General features: G+C 41.0%; 1 protein-coding gene across 5 annotated transcripts in view; it reads left to right on the top strand.

Moving 5' to 3' along the window:
- Positions 1–10,526, top strand: part of PLA2R1 (phospholipase A2 receptor 1) — a 62,236-nt gene extending 51,710 nt beyond the window's left edge. For 4 of the 5 annotated variants that reach the window (XM_083493235.1, XM_083493234.1, XM_083493237.1 and 1 more), the window contains 7 exons: positions 665–903; positions 1,508–1,676; positions 2,280–2,420; positions 4,043–4,159; positions 5,817–5,993; positions 7,102–7,134; positions 7,247–10,526. In XM_083493235.1, coding sequence (XP_083349361.1) covers positions 665–903; positions 1,508–1,676; positions 2,280–2,420; positions 4,043–4,159; positions 5,817–5,993; positions 7,102–7,134; positions 7,247–7,467 — 1,097 coding nt within the window. In that variant the 3' untranslated portion in view covers positions 7,468–10,526. Of the gene's footprint in view, positions 1–664; positions 908–1,507; positions 1,677–2,279; positions 2,421–4,042; positions 4,160–5,816; positions 5,994–7,101; positions 7,135–7,246 lie in introns of those variants that run through there. The other variant, XM_083493238.1, reaches the window with a different exon arrangement.
- Positions 10,527–19,459: the final 8,933 nt, after the last annotated feature.

Below are 19,459 nucleotides of genomic sequence, written 5' to 3'. Positions count from 1 at the left end.
TGTTGTTTAGTAGTTTAGTCGTGTCTGACACTTCGTGACCCCCATGGACCAGAGCACGCCAGGCACTCCTGTCTTCCACTGCCTCCCACAGTTTGGTCAAATTCATGTCGGTAGCTTCAAGAACACTGTCTAACCATCTCGTCCTCTGTTGTCCCCTTCTCCTTGTGCCCTCAGTCTTTCCCAACACCAGGGGTCTTTTCCAGGGAGTCTTCTCTTCTCGTGAGGTGGCCTAAGTATTGGAGCCTAAGCTTCAGGATCTGTCCTTCCAGTGAGCACTCAGTGCTAGTGTCAGTGAAAAGGCACAACTGGTTCCTTTATTCTTTTATTTAGTTCTGGTCCAAGTCTGTGCAGTGATTGGTGCTTTCAAAGTTTTCAAATGCTGAGCCAACGAAAAATGTGATTTTATTATTTACTCCTCCTTTGGCTGAATTTTAAACAAGTTCTGGTAATAGTATTATGTACCATAATATCCTCTAATATCTATTTTGTTTGGGGGTTTTCCTTGCTGCTTTTAATAGACTAATTTAGTTGTTACTTATATTACTTTCAGACATAGCTATATCCTGTTTGAAAATGTAAATTTCTTAATAGCATACATTAAACTGAAAAGGTTTTCTACGGCTTTGCGGGTGACTCTTGATCTTTCATTTTATTCTTGTCACAGATACGTCTAGAAATGTCATACACTCTTCCGTGATGTACCCAGTACCAGATACTTTAGAGTATGCAAACAAGACATATACATTAATCCGTGGGAATATGACTTGGTACATGGCTTTAAAAACCTGCAAGGAAAATGGGGCTGAATTGGTCAGCATTTCAGACCACTATCACCAAGCCTTCCTCACTGTAATTGTAAATCGACTGGGCTTTGCCCATTGGATTGGATTATTCACTTCAGATGTAGGTATTTAAAATATTTGCTCATTTGCTGTGATTTAGCAAGTACGTTCAAATTTACCCTTTCAGTGGCTGAACATGTTAAGTGAGTTTGTAAATAAAACTCTGTGTGTCTTTATTACCATTTGCCTCTATAAGTACCTTTTTTAAAAATACTGGGAGAGGCTGCAGTTCAGTGGTAGAATACCTGCATTGCATGAGGGTCCGAGAGTCCATCCTCGGACTGAGAGTCAGTGTGGTGTAGTGGTTAAGAGTGATAGACGCGTAATCTGGTGAACCGGGTTCGTGTCTCCGCTCCTCCACATGCAGCTGCTGGGTGACCTTGGGCTAGTCACACTTCTCTGAAGTCTCTCAGCCCCACTCGCCTCACAGAGTGTTTGTTGTGGGGGAGGAAGGGAAGGAGAATGTTAGCCGCTTTGAGACTCCTTTGGATAAAGCGGGATATCAAATCCAAACTCTTCTTCTTCTTCCATCCCTGGCATCTCTAGTTGGGACTGGGAGAGACATCTGTCTGAGAGAGGATGGGCTGCAATTTTGTGAGAAAGAGTTAAAAAAATAAAAATCAGTTTGTGAACTGCCAGAGGTAATCAAACATTTCTTTTGACAGAATGGCCTTAATTTTGAATGGTCGGATGGTACCAAGCCTCCGCATACTTTCTGGAGAGATGAGGAATCACAGACCTCTGGAAGCTGTGTCTACATTGATATTGACGGACGCTGGAGGAGCACTGGCTGTGAGAGACTTCTGAATGGGGCAGTTTGCCATATTCCACCCCGTAAGCTGGTTCTCTCTCACGTTAAACACTGAAACCCTCTTAGCAAAGAGCCCATTCTGGCCTCTGGGCAGCGTCTTAAGGAAGTTAAAATGAGGAAAGGGCCTTTTTAAAAAATGTTCCATGTTGAGATGTATTTCGCCTGTGTTGTAAATAGTCAGACTTTGTAATAACATGCCTGCCGAAGGAAAGAAGACAGCTTTCCCCAAATACGACGAGAAGTGCAACCAGTTTGCTCAGTTGAGCTGGTTCTTTGTGATGGGGATGATTCAGCTGCCTGGGGCTAAGCTGATAAAAAAAATAAGAGAGTACAGTGAAGGAGTAGAAAATATTATGTCATGAGCCCACAGCATGCTTCATGGTTCTTGAGGGAAGTTTCTTTTAAAAAAGCAAAAGATTACTTAAAAGCAGAGAGTTGCCCCATTTCCTTCCAGTTTTTGGTAATGTACATACCCCTAGGCATAAGGTACACAAGTACTCTTCTACAGACATAGGACTGGTGCTAATGTAATATACTTGTCTCAATAGGCTAATGCAGAATTTGTTAGACCTCTGGAGAGCAAATTCTGTCTTTCTGTTGTGGCTAAACTATTCCTTCTGTCACAGAGGAGAAGCCAACTGAATCTAAGGGACTGTGTGATGAAAAACCTGTCCCTTGGATAAAATTTGAAAGGAGCTGCTACAGCTTTTCCACAGTTCTAGAGAACTCAGACTTTGATGAAGCATTTGAATTCTGCAAAAAGCAAGGTAATCTGTTGGTGGAAAAATTGGCAGAGGATTTATGGCCTTGCATCGCCTAATCGTCAGTGTTCTTCTCAAAGTTTCAGAGAAGTTATTTCAAAGACTATTGATCTGTTTTGATGTTGTTCAGCATAGCGGATGCAGTCAGGAGAAAGCTAGATAAATCTCTGGTACTACCAAAACAGTGAGTCCATGGCCACTTCACACATTACTGTATGTTATTAATTCATTGTACTCTGAATATTTTTAAAATAAAAATTAACTAGGCAATTTACATGCAACAGCACATTGGGCACTTCCATACCGTACCAGCAAATTTATGGGGTTTTGCAGTGTCTCAGCACTCTTTTTTGAGGTGGGGGAGGGAGCCATCCACAGCCTCATGTTTGAGTTGAATGCATCCAAAATTCTGCACCCCACCCCCTGCTTGTTACTGCAGATTTCCCCTTACTGGGGGGAAAATCTGGTTAGTATTGTTATGACTAGTATAGACACAAAAACTCCAAAAGCAGAACTATTCCGTTTCTGGAGGTGGTTTGTTTCTGAGATTTGGGGGGATAGTCTACTGCTATACCTCCCCAGTTCCAGTTTGGCCTAGCTGGGCACACCTGAACCATTGTATTTGTGGAAACAGCTATGGAAAGGTTATTGGTGCTGCTTTGGAATGAGGAAGTATGTAATCTTGCTGTGCATGTAATTTTGTTTTTCTTCGTACCAGAGTACATCATCAGAAGGCCTAGCCTGGAATTTTTTTTGCTAGGGTTTTTTGTTGGTGCGCTGGTCCCAAAGCTACTAAGGAGGGGGAAATTCCTGACAATTTCACATACCTGCAAGAGAAAATTGCAATGAAACAGACCCATGCAACTTTCTCGTTGGATTATTGTGCAGCCTTGCTCATCTCAACTCTGCAAATATATATCTTGAATTAATATGACATTGTTTCTTCATCTAAGGATGCACCCATGATGTTGAGTAATGATTCCGAGTATCATGGAAGATAGCTGATTTATTGGGGGGGGTATTTTTGTACTGCCGTTCATATTTGAGTATTAATGCCCTACCATTCAGTGACTTATCAGGGCAGTTTACGTAGTCAAGAAATACAAAAACAAAACAATAAAACAGAAATATGTGTTAACTTGCTTGCGCGCATACAGAAACAAAACATAGATTTGAAGTTAAAACGTGGAAAGTTTTAAAAGAAAGTTTTTGCCTGCTGCTGGACTGACATTAAGATAGGCAAACCTCCATAAGGTGAGCATCATACAGGGAGTGTGTCATCAGTGGACGAAGGGCTGCTTACTAGTAACCTCCCATTGTACTTCACTTGGTGGGGACAATCGGAGAAGGTCTCTGGTTAAGATCTTAGGTTCCAAGGAGGCAAATGTGAGGGCAAGCATTCCTTTAGGCACTCAGGTCTTAACTTTAAAAGTAAAAACTAGCACTTCAAAGAACTGAGCCTGGAAACAAACTAGAAACTATTGCAATTGGCAATGTACTGGTATGGTCTGCTCATTGCATTTGATAGCAATGCGTAGAGTTCAGATAGCGTTGTGAGAGAGTGTTGGTTTTTAAGCAAATCATGTGTAAATCTGAATCTCTCTCTTTCTCTCGGCTTTCATCCTCAGGTTCTAATCTTCTAACTATTGAAGATGAACATGAAAATGCTTTTCTTCTGGAAGAATTGCATTCTTCTGGGCCTTCGGTTGAAACGATTTGGCTGAATATCCAGTTTGCTACTGAGAGTAAGTAAAGGGAATTGATCAGATACATCCATCCGTTTCTGTATAGCTGTCTTTACAGGGCAAGTTGTTTGGTTCATTAGTTAACATATACGCTGTAGTCGGTAAGACACTCTGCCACATTCTGGATACATGATCGCTTTGCTTCTGTTGCATTTCTTCTTATGTAATGAGCTAATTCCTCAGTCTGAATGCCTACTAATAAGTATGTCTCTGTGTTTGAAATACGGATGGTCTGGCAGGAAAGCCGGTTGTTGTTTCCTCCAGGGGTTTTCCCCACACACACCCTGCCACACCTCTTAGTCAATGCTGTTCCTTCCATCTTGGGCTTTTTCTTGCCATATCTGAAGGAGCATCTCCACTCACATTGTTCACTGAGGTCTAGCCCCAAGGGCCTTCTCGGCAGTAGCGCTCTCCCTGTGGAACGCCCTCCCATCAGATGTCAAGGAAAGACATCAGAAGGTAGCTCTGTATCGGGAGGTCTTTGATGTTTTATTATGTTTTTATATGTGTTGGAAGCTGCCCAGAGTTATTATTATTACTACATCTTATCCAGACGTGACTAGGAAGCACATCCTGCTATAAGCTATTCTGATCAACCCTTCTTCCTAATACCAAAAAGGGAAGGAAATACAAGTCAAGGCATATTTGTGTATTTATTTATTTATTTATTTAAAATCGACACTCCATCGTGACCAATCTGGGAGCAAGTTGCCATGTCGTAAAATTTACAAATTTGAAAGAGTAATAATCAGTACATACAATTTTAAGGGGCTTGCGGGGTCAGTGTTCCTATGCCGAAGTTCTTAAATGTTCCTAACATAAATTGGAATTCTTATAGGTACCATTACCAGAGAGCCCAGAAACATTTCTGTTTTGCACACTGACAAATCTTATTTAGAGATTTCTTTCTGCTGAACTGCTCTTATAGGCTTGTTACAGGTTTGTGGGATGATTCCAAAATAGTTTTGGAAGAACACACAGTAATGGCACTGCAGCTGAATTAAACATGCATTTGGACTTAGAGGAAACACTTCATTTTGTTTATTATTTCAAGGACAGTTGTGAACTTTGTTTGGTTTTACTGTTTGATTGTTTGTAAATTGCTTTGAGGTTTTTTTGTTTTTTACAATCAAGTGATGTATGAAGTTTATGAAAAAAATAAATAACTTTAATTTTTTGGGTTGTAAGCCACTCCATCCCAAAGGCTGTGAGCAGCAGACACTTAAAAACCAATATATATATATATATATATATATATATATATATATATATATATATATTAAAAAATAAAATAAACAACGTATTGCATTTTTTAAAAATGAGGGTAGATCCCCAAAGAAATTGAATTTTCATAAATATTCCATGAACACCTCCAAAATAGCTTAACTTCTATGGCAAGGAGGACACCTTCTTATTCTTGCTTGGAGGCGGCTTAAGCTAGATGGAACTTACCCTCACCTCTGCAGACCCCAAAAAACTGCTTAGTTTTTATACAGGAAGCAATAGAAATATGGTGTTCTGCTCATAAATGCTCTTAGAAAACCCAAGAAAAATTTCAGTTCTGATGTAAGCAAATATTTGGGAAGGAAGGTGACAACTAGAACTGCATTCTGCTCTGCACAGCTGTATAATGATTTCCACATTTTTTTGCCCATAGACGATACAATAACGTGGTTTAATGGTTCCCCCATTCAATATTCAAACTGGGGCATCCAAGAACCTGATCTAGGTCAGCTGACAGGAAAAGTTTGTGTTGCCTTAAGGACCACAGATGGAGTCTGGCAATCATCAACCTGCCAAGATAAAAAAGGATTTGTATGCAAAAGAAGCACAGGTATGAATCCACATTGAAAACAACATATGCGGGTCCCCAATCTTTTTGGGCCTGGGGGAACGCACCTGAAATCTGCAAAGCTGTCAAGGCCCATTTTGCAGAAGAAAAACAGCTGATGCTCAGACCATTCCCCCCCATCCCCGCAAGCCAAGCCAACTGTACATACATACAAAAAAAGCAAACAAATCAAGTAACACATCTATCTAAACCTGGGGTAGTCAACCTTTTTATACCTACCACCCACTAATGCATCTTACTTGATGGTAAAATTTCCTTACCGCCCACCAGTGATTGATGGAAAGAGGATTCAGGTTGTGCCGTAGAACCCCCTACTGCCCACCTAGAATCCTGAAACGCTCACTAGTGGGTGGTAGGGACCAGGTTGACAACCCCTGATCTGAACAAAAAAATCAAAATACAAAATTGAGAGACGGGGTTGCCAAAGGAGATGTTTGAGGGTACTGTCGTTTCCTCTTCAAATTCTAGCCTTCCAGTTTACGCTTTGTCAGTAATCAGATTATTGGCGCCAGTAAAAATCCCACCTCCTGTCAGCAGGGCTCTATGGAGTGGCAGAGCCGCTGCCACATCAGCAGCCCAGCTTCCCACAGCACCAGTTTTGTTGCTCCCATCACATACCTTGAGTAGGGGGCGTTTTCTGTCACTTGGTTGGATACTGAAAATTGATTCCCGTTAGTGAGCAAGAAATGTACTACTTCATCACTTTCCTGTGGGATTCCCTTTCAATTACTTACACTGAATCAGTTGTGATTACTTCTATTCTAAGTAAATATTAGGACTGCACTGCCAGTTGGTTAAACCCTATATGTACAGGTGAATAAAAATCAAAAGCATTTTTGTTGCTAGAAGAATGAATGGTTAATTGTTGATAAAATGTTCTTTAGCTGGACCATTTTTAGTTAAGGTATTGATGTTATTGCCTGGCCAGATTTGTTCCTTGGTTCTCAAATTCTTTTTTCATGTAGATGAATTTATTAAATTTGAGACTTGACTTGATGACTACAGACTAATATCTTTTGTGTATATTTAAGCAGTTAATTGTGCAAGCCCACTCTTGTACATTGTTCAATTCTGGGTTATTATTTTTCAGCTTATCATGAAATTTCAGTACAGCCCGTTAAAGGTATGTTTTGTAATAACTTTGCTATATCTGAGTCAGAGAAATTGAAGCTAAAACAAAACGTAGTGTTATTTCACTTGATGTTTTCTCCTCTTTCCTTCTTCACCTTTCCCAGTACCGTACCGTAGAATTGTGGTCTTGGTGGTATTATTGACATTTGTGATAGCTGCCAGTGCTATATTTGCATGTTGGTGGTGCTTGAACAAACCCACCCATCTCTTTAGAAGGATGCTGCAGCTGAGAAGTGCTTGTCCAGGAGAAGCGAACTCTGACACTCCAGCCATTGAAGAAAGCATCCTCATTTGCAATCTTGAGAAGAACGATGAAATTCAATGATACAGCAATAAGGACCAATAACACATTCATTTAATACAAAATATTATATATTCAGCCTGTACAATTAAAATCAATTTTGTGTTCTTATCACAGTGTAAGATCAGAACATTGTGTGCCTATACCCTTTTGTAATCAGCTTTTGACTGATCAAGAATGGAAGAGACCTGCTACAGCCTACACCATGTTATATGTTCATTGCTATATATGGGCTGAAAACTCTGGAAGTGGTGCACAGACTTGAAGGAGATACGATGCTATTGATATTTATCATCCAGTAAACCCACTGGAAGAGTCGAGATCAAGCATAAGGTTCTCCAGCGCAAGACTCTTTAGTAAGCAACCATTGAGTGATGTATAAAGATGATATCTAGAAGAACATGACCTTCTGTGATGCTGCTGGAATCAAAAGCCTTAGAAGCATTCAAAATACCAGCACCCCATGCCTTATTATTCTCCTCTTCCATGGACTAGAATTCTCTTATTTCATTGTGTGAAAGGGTCTGTGAAAGGTACATCATAACAACTCTCCACTGTTGTGGTTTGGAGTGGGCTGAGTTTGTTTCTCCTCAGTGCTCGTCAGCTATGGTTTCTACATACCCTTCATGTGCCTTCTTTCATAAAAGCTTCTAATAATAATAATGTGTGTGAAAACATGTCTGAGCTAAAGAAACCAATACAAAAGCAAGTTATCTTTTTGGTTTTAGGGAAGTGAGGCACTTTCTTCCAAGGAAAGAAAGAGGAGGAGGTTAGCCCATTTCAACAGAAATTGTAAAAACTGATTAGTTCTGAAACTGCAAAGCAACTACTGTAACAAGAGAGTTGGGTTGCTAAAGCTTGTTCTCATATAATACAGTTCCTGATTCCCACCCCGAAAAATAACACTGCTGGGGTTAAAGGGCTCCATTCTTATTTACTCTCCTCAGAGAACTATACATTCCCAAGTTAAGGAAGATGTGTCACAGACATAGCCGTCCATGTCAGAATAATAATTGTTCTAGCCAGATGGGAAATGAGAACACTTAAGCAGCATGTCGCATGAAATTAATGTCCTGTGCTTTAGTGGTAAAGTACTAATGAAGTGGGTCCTCCAGGCAGAAAAGTTTGCATCAAGAGGGAAGAGGGGAAAAGAAAAAGAAAGAAACCACTGCAGACCAAGCTGTTATTCTGGTCAACTTAAGTGTGGCTATTTCATCAGATAAGAAGTATGGTAAATATTGGATAAGCTGCTTCTAAAGCATGTTGCTTGACTACCACTTCCTTTGTGGAGAGACTGACTAATGTGTTTGGCAGGAGAAGGAATCATTTCAAGACCACATTGATTACACATAAGTCAGTTTCACAAATGCTAAAATCTCAGGACACAGTGACATCAAATAGGACCCACAGATATGTGTCATTCAGTGTTTTCACAAGGAAGCAGATGTTGTTATAAAGTGTGTATTCACAGCTGGATGGCTTCATTTAAAAAGTATTAGTTAAAGCTCACAAGAGTGTTACATGCATGCCCAGATCTTCAATCTCTGTTCGCACAGCCTTCCATATGTTTTGGACTATAAATACAGATGGTTGGGACTACAAACCTTGGCTAGGGCTGATGGGAGTTGAAGTCTAAAATATCTGTAGAGCACCAGGTTGGCAAAGACTTCTTTAGCATCTACTAAGTGGTCTTTTGGGGCTCTTTGGAGGAAGAAAGTGAGTAAGGCGAGCTCATGATAGACATATATAACTTTGAGTGGTATGGGAAAAGTGGATAAGCCTTTCTCATAATACTAGAACTTGGGACCATCTAATGAAGCTAAAGAAGTCTTCATGCGGAGGCAGCAGAGCTGAAACTGGTTGATGTGCTTTTGTCTTGCTCGTCATTCCATTATTATTGTCCCAGTCAGAGTGTCCAGCTGATTATTATGTGACTTTTCTCACTGGAAATCAAAACAAGCCCGACAGCAAAAACTGCAAACTTCTTTAGAAACCCCAACTAAAATAAGGCCACAACAATGCATTGAGTTTTAAATTGTATAGTTCTTAAATTTTAATTGAGGTTGGTGATTTCACCTGCTTAGTTGTTTATACATGTTTGTGTTGTACTCAAATCGCAAAGGCCGTTGGAAGTTTAAGGGCAGAGAAGATAACTATGAGTTATGTGAAGAAGTACTTTAACTATGGAATTCTCTCCAAGATGTACTGAAGGCTATCCATGTAGATGGCTTCAAATGCAGATTAGATAAATTCATGGAGGATGCTGCTTCCACTGCTAGAGGCAGTATGCCTCTGTATAATAAGTATTAATTATGTCACACATGGGACATGGGTGGCGCTGTGGTCTAAACCACAGAGCCTAGGGCTTGCCGATCGGAAGGTCGGCAGTTTGAATCCCCGCGACGGGGTGAGCTCCTGTTGCTCGGTCCCTGCTCCTGCCAACCTAGCAGTTCGAAAGCACGTCAAAGTGTAAGTAGATAAATAGGTACCACTCCGTCGGGAAGGTAAACGACGTTTCCGTGTGCTGCTCTGGTTCGCCAAAAGCGGCTTAGTCATGCTGGCCACATGACCCAGAAGCTGTACGCCGGCCCCCTCGGCCAATAAAGCAAGATGAGCGCCGCAGCCCCACAGTTAGTCACGACTGGACCTAACGGTCAGGGGTCCCTTTACCTTTACCTTTTATGTCACACATCCAACTTATGGGCTACTGGCGACTGTGAGAACAGGATGCTGGACTAGATGGGACTTTAGCCTGATCTAGCAGAGCTCTTTTAATGCTTTTTGTCTACGTGCAAAACTGAGGGTTTTTAGAAAGCATTGTAAAGCTAAGCATTTCCTCTTTTAATGCTTTTTGTCTACGTGAAAAACTGAGGGTTTTAGAAAGCATTGTAAAGCTAAGCATTTCCTCTTGAACGACAACAAATCTTCTCTTCCCCTTGCTCTCACCCGAATTGCACAGAGGCATCTTCTCTTTTTACTGAGATGCCTGCCAAAACCATGTCAGACTTGTACCAATGATGTATTTGTATGCAAGTTGTTTAATTTGAAAAATAAAGACTGCTACACTATACTACACTTTACAAGATTTCATCATCTCTCTTTCAGGCTTCTTTGATTATTTTACTTTTATTATATGTTTTGCCAGTTTGGGGCAAGGTATAAGGAGTTATGTGTTACACATTTTCAGCCCATGTTATCTCCTTTTTGCATTGACTTTTGGTGGGCAGGTTTGGAGTATTTTCCACCCCAAAGTGGTGGGGCAAACTGCTTGGATTATATTCAGCCCTTCAGTGTACTGACCTGCTGATATTTTGCTCACATGTTGTGTTGCAAAAAGTGCAGTTACTGGCACTGTGTTCAGCTGGGTGGTTGAACAGAGGCAGAAGACTTATTAGGGAATGAAACCTTCAAAACTTCATGTACCTTTATTAAAAGTGGAGTCTCAGGCTTTCAGTAAAGCTTAATTTCTATTAAAGACAGAATAGAAATGCAAATGTTTTATTGGGTAATGACAACAGACTACATCGGAGGCTACTTTGACTGGTCTAAATATGTGCTTAACAGTTGGCCGAAAATGAAGTAGTTGTCTACTTATTGTTTGCAGACCAAATAGACTAAAAAAAATAAACCACTCTCCTGGAGCCCTTGGTTTTTATAATATAGCACTGGAGCAGTGTACTATTGGCCCCCTGAAAATTTACCAATTAATGAGGGCCCTCTCTGCTGCCTTGTACGGGACCCATGATTTTCATAATATAGCACTGGTTTTGATGATGATGATGATGATGAAAGGCTAAGTGTAATTTTATTTTTCTTCATATTTAGTCCAGAAGACTATGGTTATTAAAATTCTAGTTACGGGATGCTTTGATTTGTAGAACAGAAGTTTAAGTGCCCAGCAGTTGTCAATTGGTACACACACAACCAGTACCCCAAGGCAAAAGTCAACACGTTTTCTTCCTTTTATTCTCCTAGCTGGGAACCTGATAATTCTTCATAGGTTAAAGCTGGGAGATTCTAACAGAACTGAGATTCAGAAAACTAGAATGTTATGGTACTTCGTTGAGCTTCAGATGCGATGAGAGCCCCCCACAAATGCTGACTTCGTGAACTAAAGAAAAGATGCATTCTGTAATCAGCGTCACTTCACATATAGATTTCAATGATGTTTTTTCCTGCTCTTCATTTCGAATGGCTTGATGCTGTCATGCTTGACTGAGCATCAAACACACTACCAAGCTGAAGCCTCCACAACACTGACATGTGATGGAACATGAATTTCTTAAACACATAGGTTAGAAATGCGTGCCTATTTCCACAGTCACATCACAGGTTTGTTCAATAGTAATAATTAGTCATAATTTCCATAGCAGTTTCAATACACGAAAGGCATTGCATCCCATCCTTATGCAGCGTTGATGGCAAAGCTTCAGGTCTTCATAATCATGGTTGAGTTAAACATGCGACTGAGTATATAGAAACAAATGTTCATAGGAAAAACTGCATACTAAAAGAACAATTAAAGATTATTATTATTATTATTATTATTATTATTATTATTACTACTACTATTATTATTATTATTTTGTTCCCCAGCCACTCTGGGTAGCTTCCAATAAAGATTAAAAATACTCTAAAATATCACACATTAAAAACTTCCCCGAACAGGCTGCCTTCAGATGTCTTCTAAATGTCAGGTACTGTAGTTGTTTATCTCTTTGACATCTGATGAGAGGGCGTTCCACAGGGCAGGCGCCACTACCGAGAAAGCCCTCTGCCTGGATCCCTGTAGCTTTGCTTCTCGCAGTGAGGGAACCGCCAGAAGGCCCTCGGCGCTGGACCTCAGCGTCCGGGCAGAATGATGGGGGTGGAGACGTTCCTTCAGGTATACTGGGCTGAGGCCGTTTAGGGCTTTAAAGGTCAACACCAACACTTTGAATTGTGCTCAGAAATGTACTGGGAGCCAATGTAGGTCTTTCGAGATTGGTGTTATTTGTTCTCGGTGGCTGCCCCCAGTCACCAGTCTAGCTGCCGCATTCTGGATTTGTTGTAGTTTCAAGGTCACCTTCAAAGGTAGCCCACATAGAGCACATTGCAGTAGTCCAAGTGGGAGATAACTAGAGCATGCGCTACTCTGGCGAGACAGTCTGCGGGCAGGTAGGGTCTCAGCCTGCATACCAGATGGAGCTGGTAGACAGCTGTCCTGGATACAGAATTGATCTGTGCCTCCATGGACAGCTGTGAGTCCAAAATGACTCCCAGGCTGCACACCTCGTCCTTCAGGAGCACAATTACCCCATTCAGGACCAGGGAGTCCTCCACACCAGCCCGCCCCCTGTCCGCCAAGAACAGTACTTCTGTCTTGTCAGGATTCAACCACAATCCATTAGCCACCATCTATCCTCCAACTGCCTCCAGGCACTCGCACAGGACCTTCACCGCCTTCACTGGTTCTGATTTAAAAGAGGTAGAGCTGGGTATCATCTGCATATTGATGGACACCCAGTCCAAACCCCCTGATGATCTCTCCCAGGGCTTCATATAGATGTTAAAAAGTATGGGGGGAGGACGGAACCCTGAGGCCCCCCACAAGTGAGGGCCCAGGGGTCTGAACACTCATCCCCCACCACCACTTTCTCGACACAGCCCAGGAGGAAGAAGCGGAACCACTGTATGACAGTGCCCCCAGCTCCCAGCCCCTCTAGACGGTCCAGAAGGATGTTATGGTCGATTGTATCAAAGGCTGCTGAGATATCATCAACCAGCACGACCAAGGCAGATAAATGAAATGTTAAGATGCCACTGCCAGAAACCTCAAATGGGAGAATGTGAGTACTTGGTACTAAAAGTATAGATATGAATATAGATATATTTACACTGTGGACAGGGGTTCCTTCCCCTGCTTGCTCCACTCGGCAACAGTGGTGGATTTAGGACAGTGTGACTATTTCTGCCACACTGGGCATAACATAAAAACCAATAAAACACATAAACCAGGCACCTTTAATAGGCCAGATCTTTTGCATTTTGGAAGATAACATGGAAATTAATTGAAAAGTATGGGTTGGAATGAATGATTAAGAAGAACATGTATGCTCAATAAAGACCGGATATAATCTAACATCACTGTAAACTTTGTGCAAGCAAATCAGGATTATACAGTTAGCTTCTATTAATTCTTATTAAAAGGTTTTCTGTGTGTTTGTGCAAAGGTCCTGACCATTCCCATAAAAACTCTTCACTGCAGCAGCAACAAAATGCATGTCCAAGGGCAAATAGCAAAGCCTGGTTGTAGCATTGCATACACAAGGGTGCCTCTTCTCAAGAGCCTCCCTGCAGATGAAATCATTTGTTTAAAGCCTTTGTTTCAGAAAGCCTTGATGAAATTCAAGAGGGTGAGGACATTTAGTCTCTAAAGATGCAGGCTCTGATTTGTTTAGCTCTGTGTGTCTGTGAGTCTATGGGGTGGGTGTGGGTGTGGGTGTGGGAGAGAATGTAATTGTGAAACAGGTATAATAATAAGCTACAATAAATGGTTGAGTTCTTTTCAGCACTGTCTGCCTCGTTTAAAACAGAGGGAATAGGAAAAACGTAGTCCTGTCCTTCAGCTGTGAAGTTTTATTGTTTTACTTTTGCGGAAATAAAATTTTGAATTGCCCTTTCAAAACTCCACATATCACTTATGTTCAAAATTATATGCAAATTACAGATAATCTGGAAAGCCTAATTTTCTTGATATGTTTTCCAGGGATTAAAATGAACGTTAAAACAAGAAAAGAGAGGTGACTATGTATCTTGTTGTATTGGTGGACATGTATTTTCTTATCTGTAGGTTTTATACCCCAGTCAGATGGGTGGGGTATAAATAAATAAATAAATATTATTATTATTATTATTATTATTATTATTATTAAAAAATCAAAACAAAATTCCATGGAAAATCAAGAATGCATTTTAAATTAAATTATTACTGGAATTTGCTTATTTATTTATTTATTTTCTGCCAACTGTGTCATTAGCTGCAAAAGAGAGATATCTGTTCATGCGAACCACATAGCAGCAGTAATTTAAATAAACACAGTGTTTTAAGCAAATGAATAAATTTGAGATTGGTTTTTGTGTTCTGTAATTTAATGGTCTCTAGGAAATCACATAATTTATTTTTTGCACAGTATCCGAATAGGAGTTGATTGCTTGTAAAATGAATAATGGCATTTTGCCCAGTTTGTTTTTATGAATTTAGTAGATGCTAGATTAAATTCCATATCTTATTTTATTTTTGCTCACGTCCAATAGCGCAAATAAATAAAACTGAACTGAATGTCATAAGAAAAAAAGTCTCCCTCTGTGTATGTATATATCTTAGTAAGGTTAAGACTTGCTGGAAAATGTTGCAGAAACTCCCCACAATCACTCCCAAAGAGAGAGTGTCTCCTTTATTCCTGAGTTCCTTGCACGCTCATGCTTGATATTTTGAATGTCATCTCATTTTCATCCTTTCCTTTCTTCAGGCATAAGTTCTCCCTCCTTAACCCTGTTGTGCTCCTCTGTAGCGTCTGACAACAGCAATTAGGGATGATGGACTGGAGCAATTACATCTAAGTCATCTCAGTAATACAAAAATGGGTGTCTTTCCTTCTTTGATTTGATGAGACATACTGTAAACCATACCAATACTACAGTGAGCTTTAATAATACTGTTGACACTGATGAACTGAGGTTAAATGAGGCCAAGCAGAACACAGAGGTAAAAGACAAGGCTTAATGTGAGCCAGGGCTCACCCAAGCAACCTAATTTTCGGTGCCAAGCATCAACTTTAGAGCTTGAAAAGTAATAACAAAAAGAGTTACCCTGAGCATGTAAAGGGGACCCAGTCCCCCCACTGCGTAACCACAACCAGGTTTTGCATATATTGGATTATGCAGCAGGGCTTCCGTTTAAGAGAAAATGACCAGCTTTAGCACCAGTACTTCCACGTTTGCTAATTAAGCCCTAATGACAGGCTTTTGCAATAGTATATATAGGGAAATTGAACCTGTTTAGGATGGTATGTTTTACTCCAAAGTGCATTTAAGAAGCCACAGTCAAACCAGAAGATCTAGTATGTTGCAGTCAGCTGTATATTCCAAGAATCCACAGGAAAAGTTCTAGGGGGCTGCAGGAGGTAAGTAATAGAAAGCCCTGTTGCATCTGCTGGAATGATGTTGCGTATCGCTCTATATATCACATATATGAGTTGCTAATTACATTCAGTTTGATTGTTTGCCCTGCTGTTCAACAATAGTTGTTCATTACAGCTCTGTTTTCCTAGGAAATGGTCATCTAGTTCCTCGCAGAGATATTTAATATTATCCCTTGCATGCTGTAAACAAGCCTTCTGCTCCACAGTCCCTCCTAATTCAATTTTACAGCACTGCAACTAGCTGTTTCCAGGGCTTTATCTTATTATGAGCTCCACACAGAGGAGAATGTTTGCCCTATTAGATACAAAGATATAATGACTGGGTTCTTCTTTCCGTCTCGCTATCAGCCCCTAATTATGAGACATAAAAGGGACATTTTATCCAAAATATTATTACCCAACATATTCTAAAGTCCTGGCACGTTTAGATTTGCCTCTTAAGGTGCATGGCTTCCAGTTAGGGCTTCAACCCGTTATAGAAATCTTGGTTGATTTAATTGTTTGATCGATAAAACAATTAAATGATTAATCAATCCATTTAATAAATTAATCAACTAATACAGTCATACCTCAGGATAAATATGCTTCAGGATAAGTATTTTCAAGTTGCACTCCGTGGCAACCCGGAAGTAACGGAGCGCGTTACTTCCAGGTTTCGCCACTCACACATGCACAGACAGTCAAAATGACGTCATGCGCAGAAGCGGCAAATCATGACCCGCAGATGCAGGTTGCATTCGCTTCTGGATGCAAACGGGGCTCCGGAATGGATCCCATTCGCATCCAGAAGTACCACTGTACTATACAAATATGAACATGAAAAAACCAATAGCTTTAAAGTGCTATGATATACATGTCTATTCAGACGTCCCACTGAGTTCAATGAGGTTTACTCTCGGATAAGTGGGTAAAGAAACTTAAAATGGCAATGCAGTGGTACCTCAGGTTAAGAACTTAATTTGTTCTGGAGGTCTGTTCTTAACCTGAAGCACCACTTTAGCTAATGGGGCCTCCTGCTGCCGCTGCGCCACCGCTGCACAATATCTGTTCTCATCCTGAAGCAAAGTTCTTAACCCGAGGTAATATTTCTGGGTTAGTGGAGTCTGTAACCTGAAGCATATGTAACCTGAGGTACCACTGTACAGTACAATGTCCATTTACCTGGGAGTAAGCTCCACTGTTCAATGCGATTTAGGCTTTGTACACACCCTTTTTGGCTTTGCATCCAGTGCGCTCCATCCATGAGTTGGAGAAGCAGTAGTGTGTACACATAGCAGCTACGTACACAGTCCTGTTTACTATACATCCAGTGTACTCCCACCACTGTTTTGGGTAGCAGTTGTACACATGGCATTAGCCACAATCCATATATAGACTGTATCTACCCTGTAATTTCTTATGAAATACTGTGTTTTTGATGCACTTCCCCAAAACCAGCTTTGATCCAAATTGAACGGCCTAGCTGTATTTTAAGCTGGTAAATGTTATATAGCCTTACTTCTGAGTGGACATGTAAAATATTGCACTTTTTTGTTTTTAGATGATTAATGAATGTGCTACATCTTGGAAGAGCAAAGCCCTTCTCTGTAAAAGAGTCTTTTCTCCCAAAATAACACGTCACCTGGCATTTATCTAAGTATATACTTATATTATATCCCCCCCCCAAAGTACACACCCACACACATATGCAAGTTACCCAAATAATCAGGAGCATCTTTATAAATTGCTCGAAAGGTTAATCTTCGATCGAACAAGTTAATCAGTTGCAGCCATACTATTTTAATGCAATCCTATGCATGTTTACTCAGAAGGTCCCACAGTGGTGTGCTCAAGGAGGTGTACCCCCAGGTAATGCCTTTACTCTCCAAACTGAGTGAATGTGCCATAAAATGGCAAATGAAACTCAGTGTAAGCAAATGTAAAGTGATTCATGGGATATAAACTGGTGGTGACTGACCAGGAACGAGACTTTGTGGTTGTAGTGGATAGCTCACTGAATATATTGACCCAGTGTGGAGTCAGTTTGTGGCAGCTATGGAAAAGGCAAACCCTATGCTAGGGGTCATTAAAACAGTAAAAAGACCAGAATGCTGTCACCGCTATTGGTAGGTCAGCCATAATAGCCCACTTTGACATTACCACTGAGGGTGTGTGAGGAATTTCAGTTTCCGGAAGGTGTGTTACAAATGTGAGGATGGGACTTCCGGGTTAGCGCCATCGGCAATGGCGGAGTTCCTCTGACCGAGAGGAACCCGCTCCGCGAAAATTGGGTCTTGCCGCCGCGGTGAAGGCGGAGACCCCTCAAAAATCCCAGGCGGAAGAAGCCTGGGAACGTGGGATTCGGCTGACACCAAGAGCGCCTCCCCTACTCGCAGGGAAACCCTTTTTCGGTGATCCGAAGCGAAGTGGGGTGAGTGGGGCGGTGTTTTGAATCGACCGCTACTTTTACGGAGTGAAGCCGCACAGCCATTACTGGAGAGCGCTGACTTTTTCCTGTGGACAATTGGACTCTAAACAAGTACCCGTGAGTAGAACGGAAAATTGGACTACGAAACAATTTAATTTGGCACCGAAGCGGGAAGGTTCTAAACAGGAAGTCCGCCTTCCGCTTTTGTAAATAGATTGAAGCAAAAATTTTGCAAGCTAAAGTCTGGAAAGTCGTATATAAAGGACTAAATTTCCTTCAGTTAAACCACCAAAACCCCTCTTGGAAGCAGGAGAAGAGGGGGGGAATCTTAGATTGTTTAAGCCTGCAGGAGAGAGAGTAAAGAAAGATAAATTTCCACCGTCTCAAACCTGAGAACGGGGTGTCAGAGTCAGAAATTTTTGGGGAAGTTCATTGACTGTGAATGGAACGTCTTTTGACAGATAGTTAAAAAGAGAAACATATTGATCCCAATGTTGCCTTTTGCATTCAAAAGAAACAAAATATTTGAAAAATGAAAGTAATTTTCTTTTGTTGGACCTGCTTTCAAAAGATGGATACAAATTGAAATTGTCTCCTCTAGAGGGAGTTTGTTAAACTGTTGCTGGAGTCGATCTGGGGAATTTCACAGCTGTGAAATACTGAACTTGCCCTTGAAATAGGGGAAAGGGTGGCAAGCTTGAACTGTGCACGCTGCCATTCTGTAATTAATTTTGGAAATTATCCTAGTTAGGTTCCACTTCCTTGGAAGCAAGCCCCACTGAATTCAGTAGCATTTACCTCAGATTATAGTTAGGATTGAGCCATTAAACCAGAATACAAAAGTGACCCTAAAGAATAAAGGAAAGGGATGGGGGGGGGTTCTCCTCCCTATAACTATTTAAAATGGGACTGTGACTGCCATTATAAAGAAACAGGTCTGTTACTGCAACTCTCTGCGGGAGGATAGCCTAGGAGCCTCAACCTTGCAAATACACACACGGTGCTTTTTTTCTTAAAAAATGTTTAGGGGTACTCTCATTTTGACTCGAGAAAATCACCATTTTATAGTTGAAATCGGGGAAAATAAATACAGTAAATAGACAAAAGTACAAAGATTCACAAAATGTTTAGGGTGCATATCCCTGCGTCCCTCCAGAAAAAAGCACTGTTTATATACAGTATATACCACCTTCCTCAAGCACCCCAGCACCTACAGTATATTCTGTCAGCCCTATTACCTCGCTGCTAAACCGTTAAAACTCCTACGTATTGGGGTTCATCTCTCTTGCAGAGCAATACTCTTCTGTTGCAGCTTGTTTACTTTCGGTATCTTAACTTCTCATCGCGGGACGTCGCCTTATCTACAGCCGTAGGCCCCTTTAAGGCGAAGGCGTGGGTGTGAGAGAGAGATACAAGCGCTTATATA

This window comes from Podarcis liolepis, assembly GCF_965112155.1.
Source record: "Podarcis liolepis genome assembly, chromosome: 1".
Taxonomy (NCBI): Eukaryota; Metazoa; Chordata; class Lepidosauria; order Squamata; family Lacertidae; genus Podarcis; species Podarcis liolepis.
The sequence above is the reverse complement of the archived record's forward strand: the minus strand, read 5'-3'. Positions and strand labels throughout refer to the sequence as shown.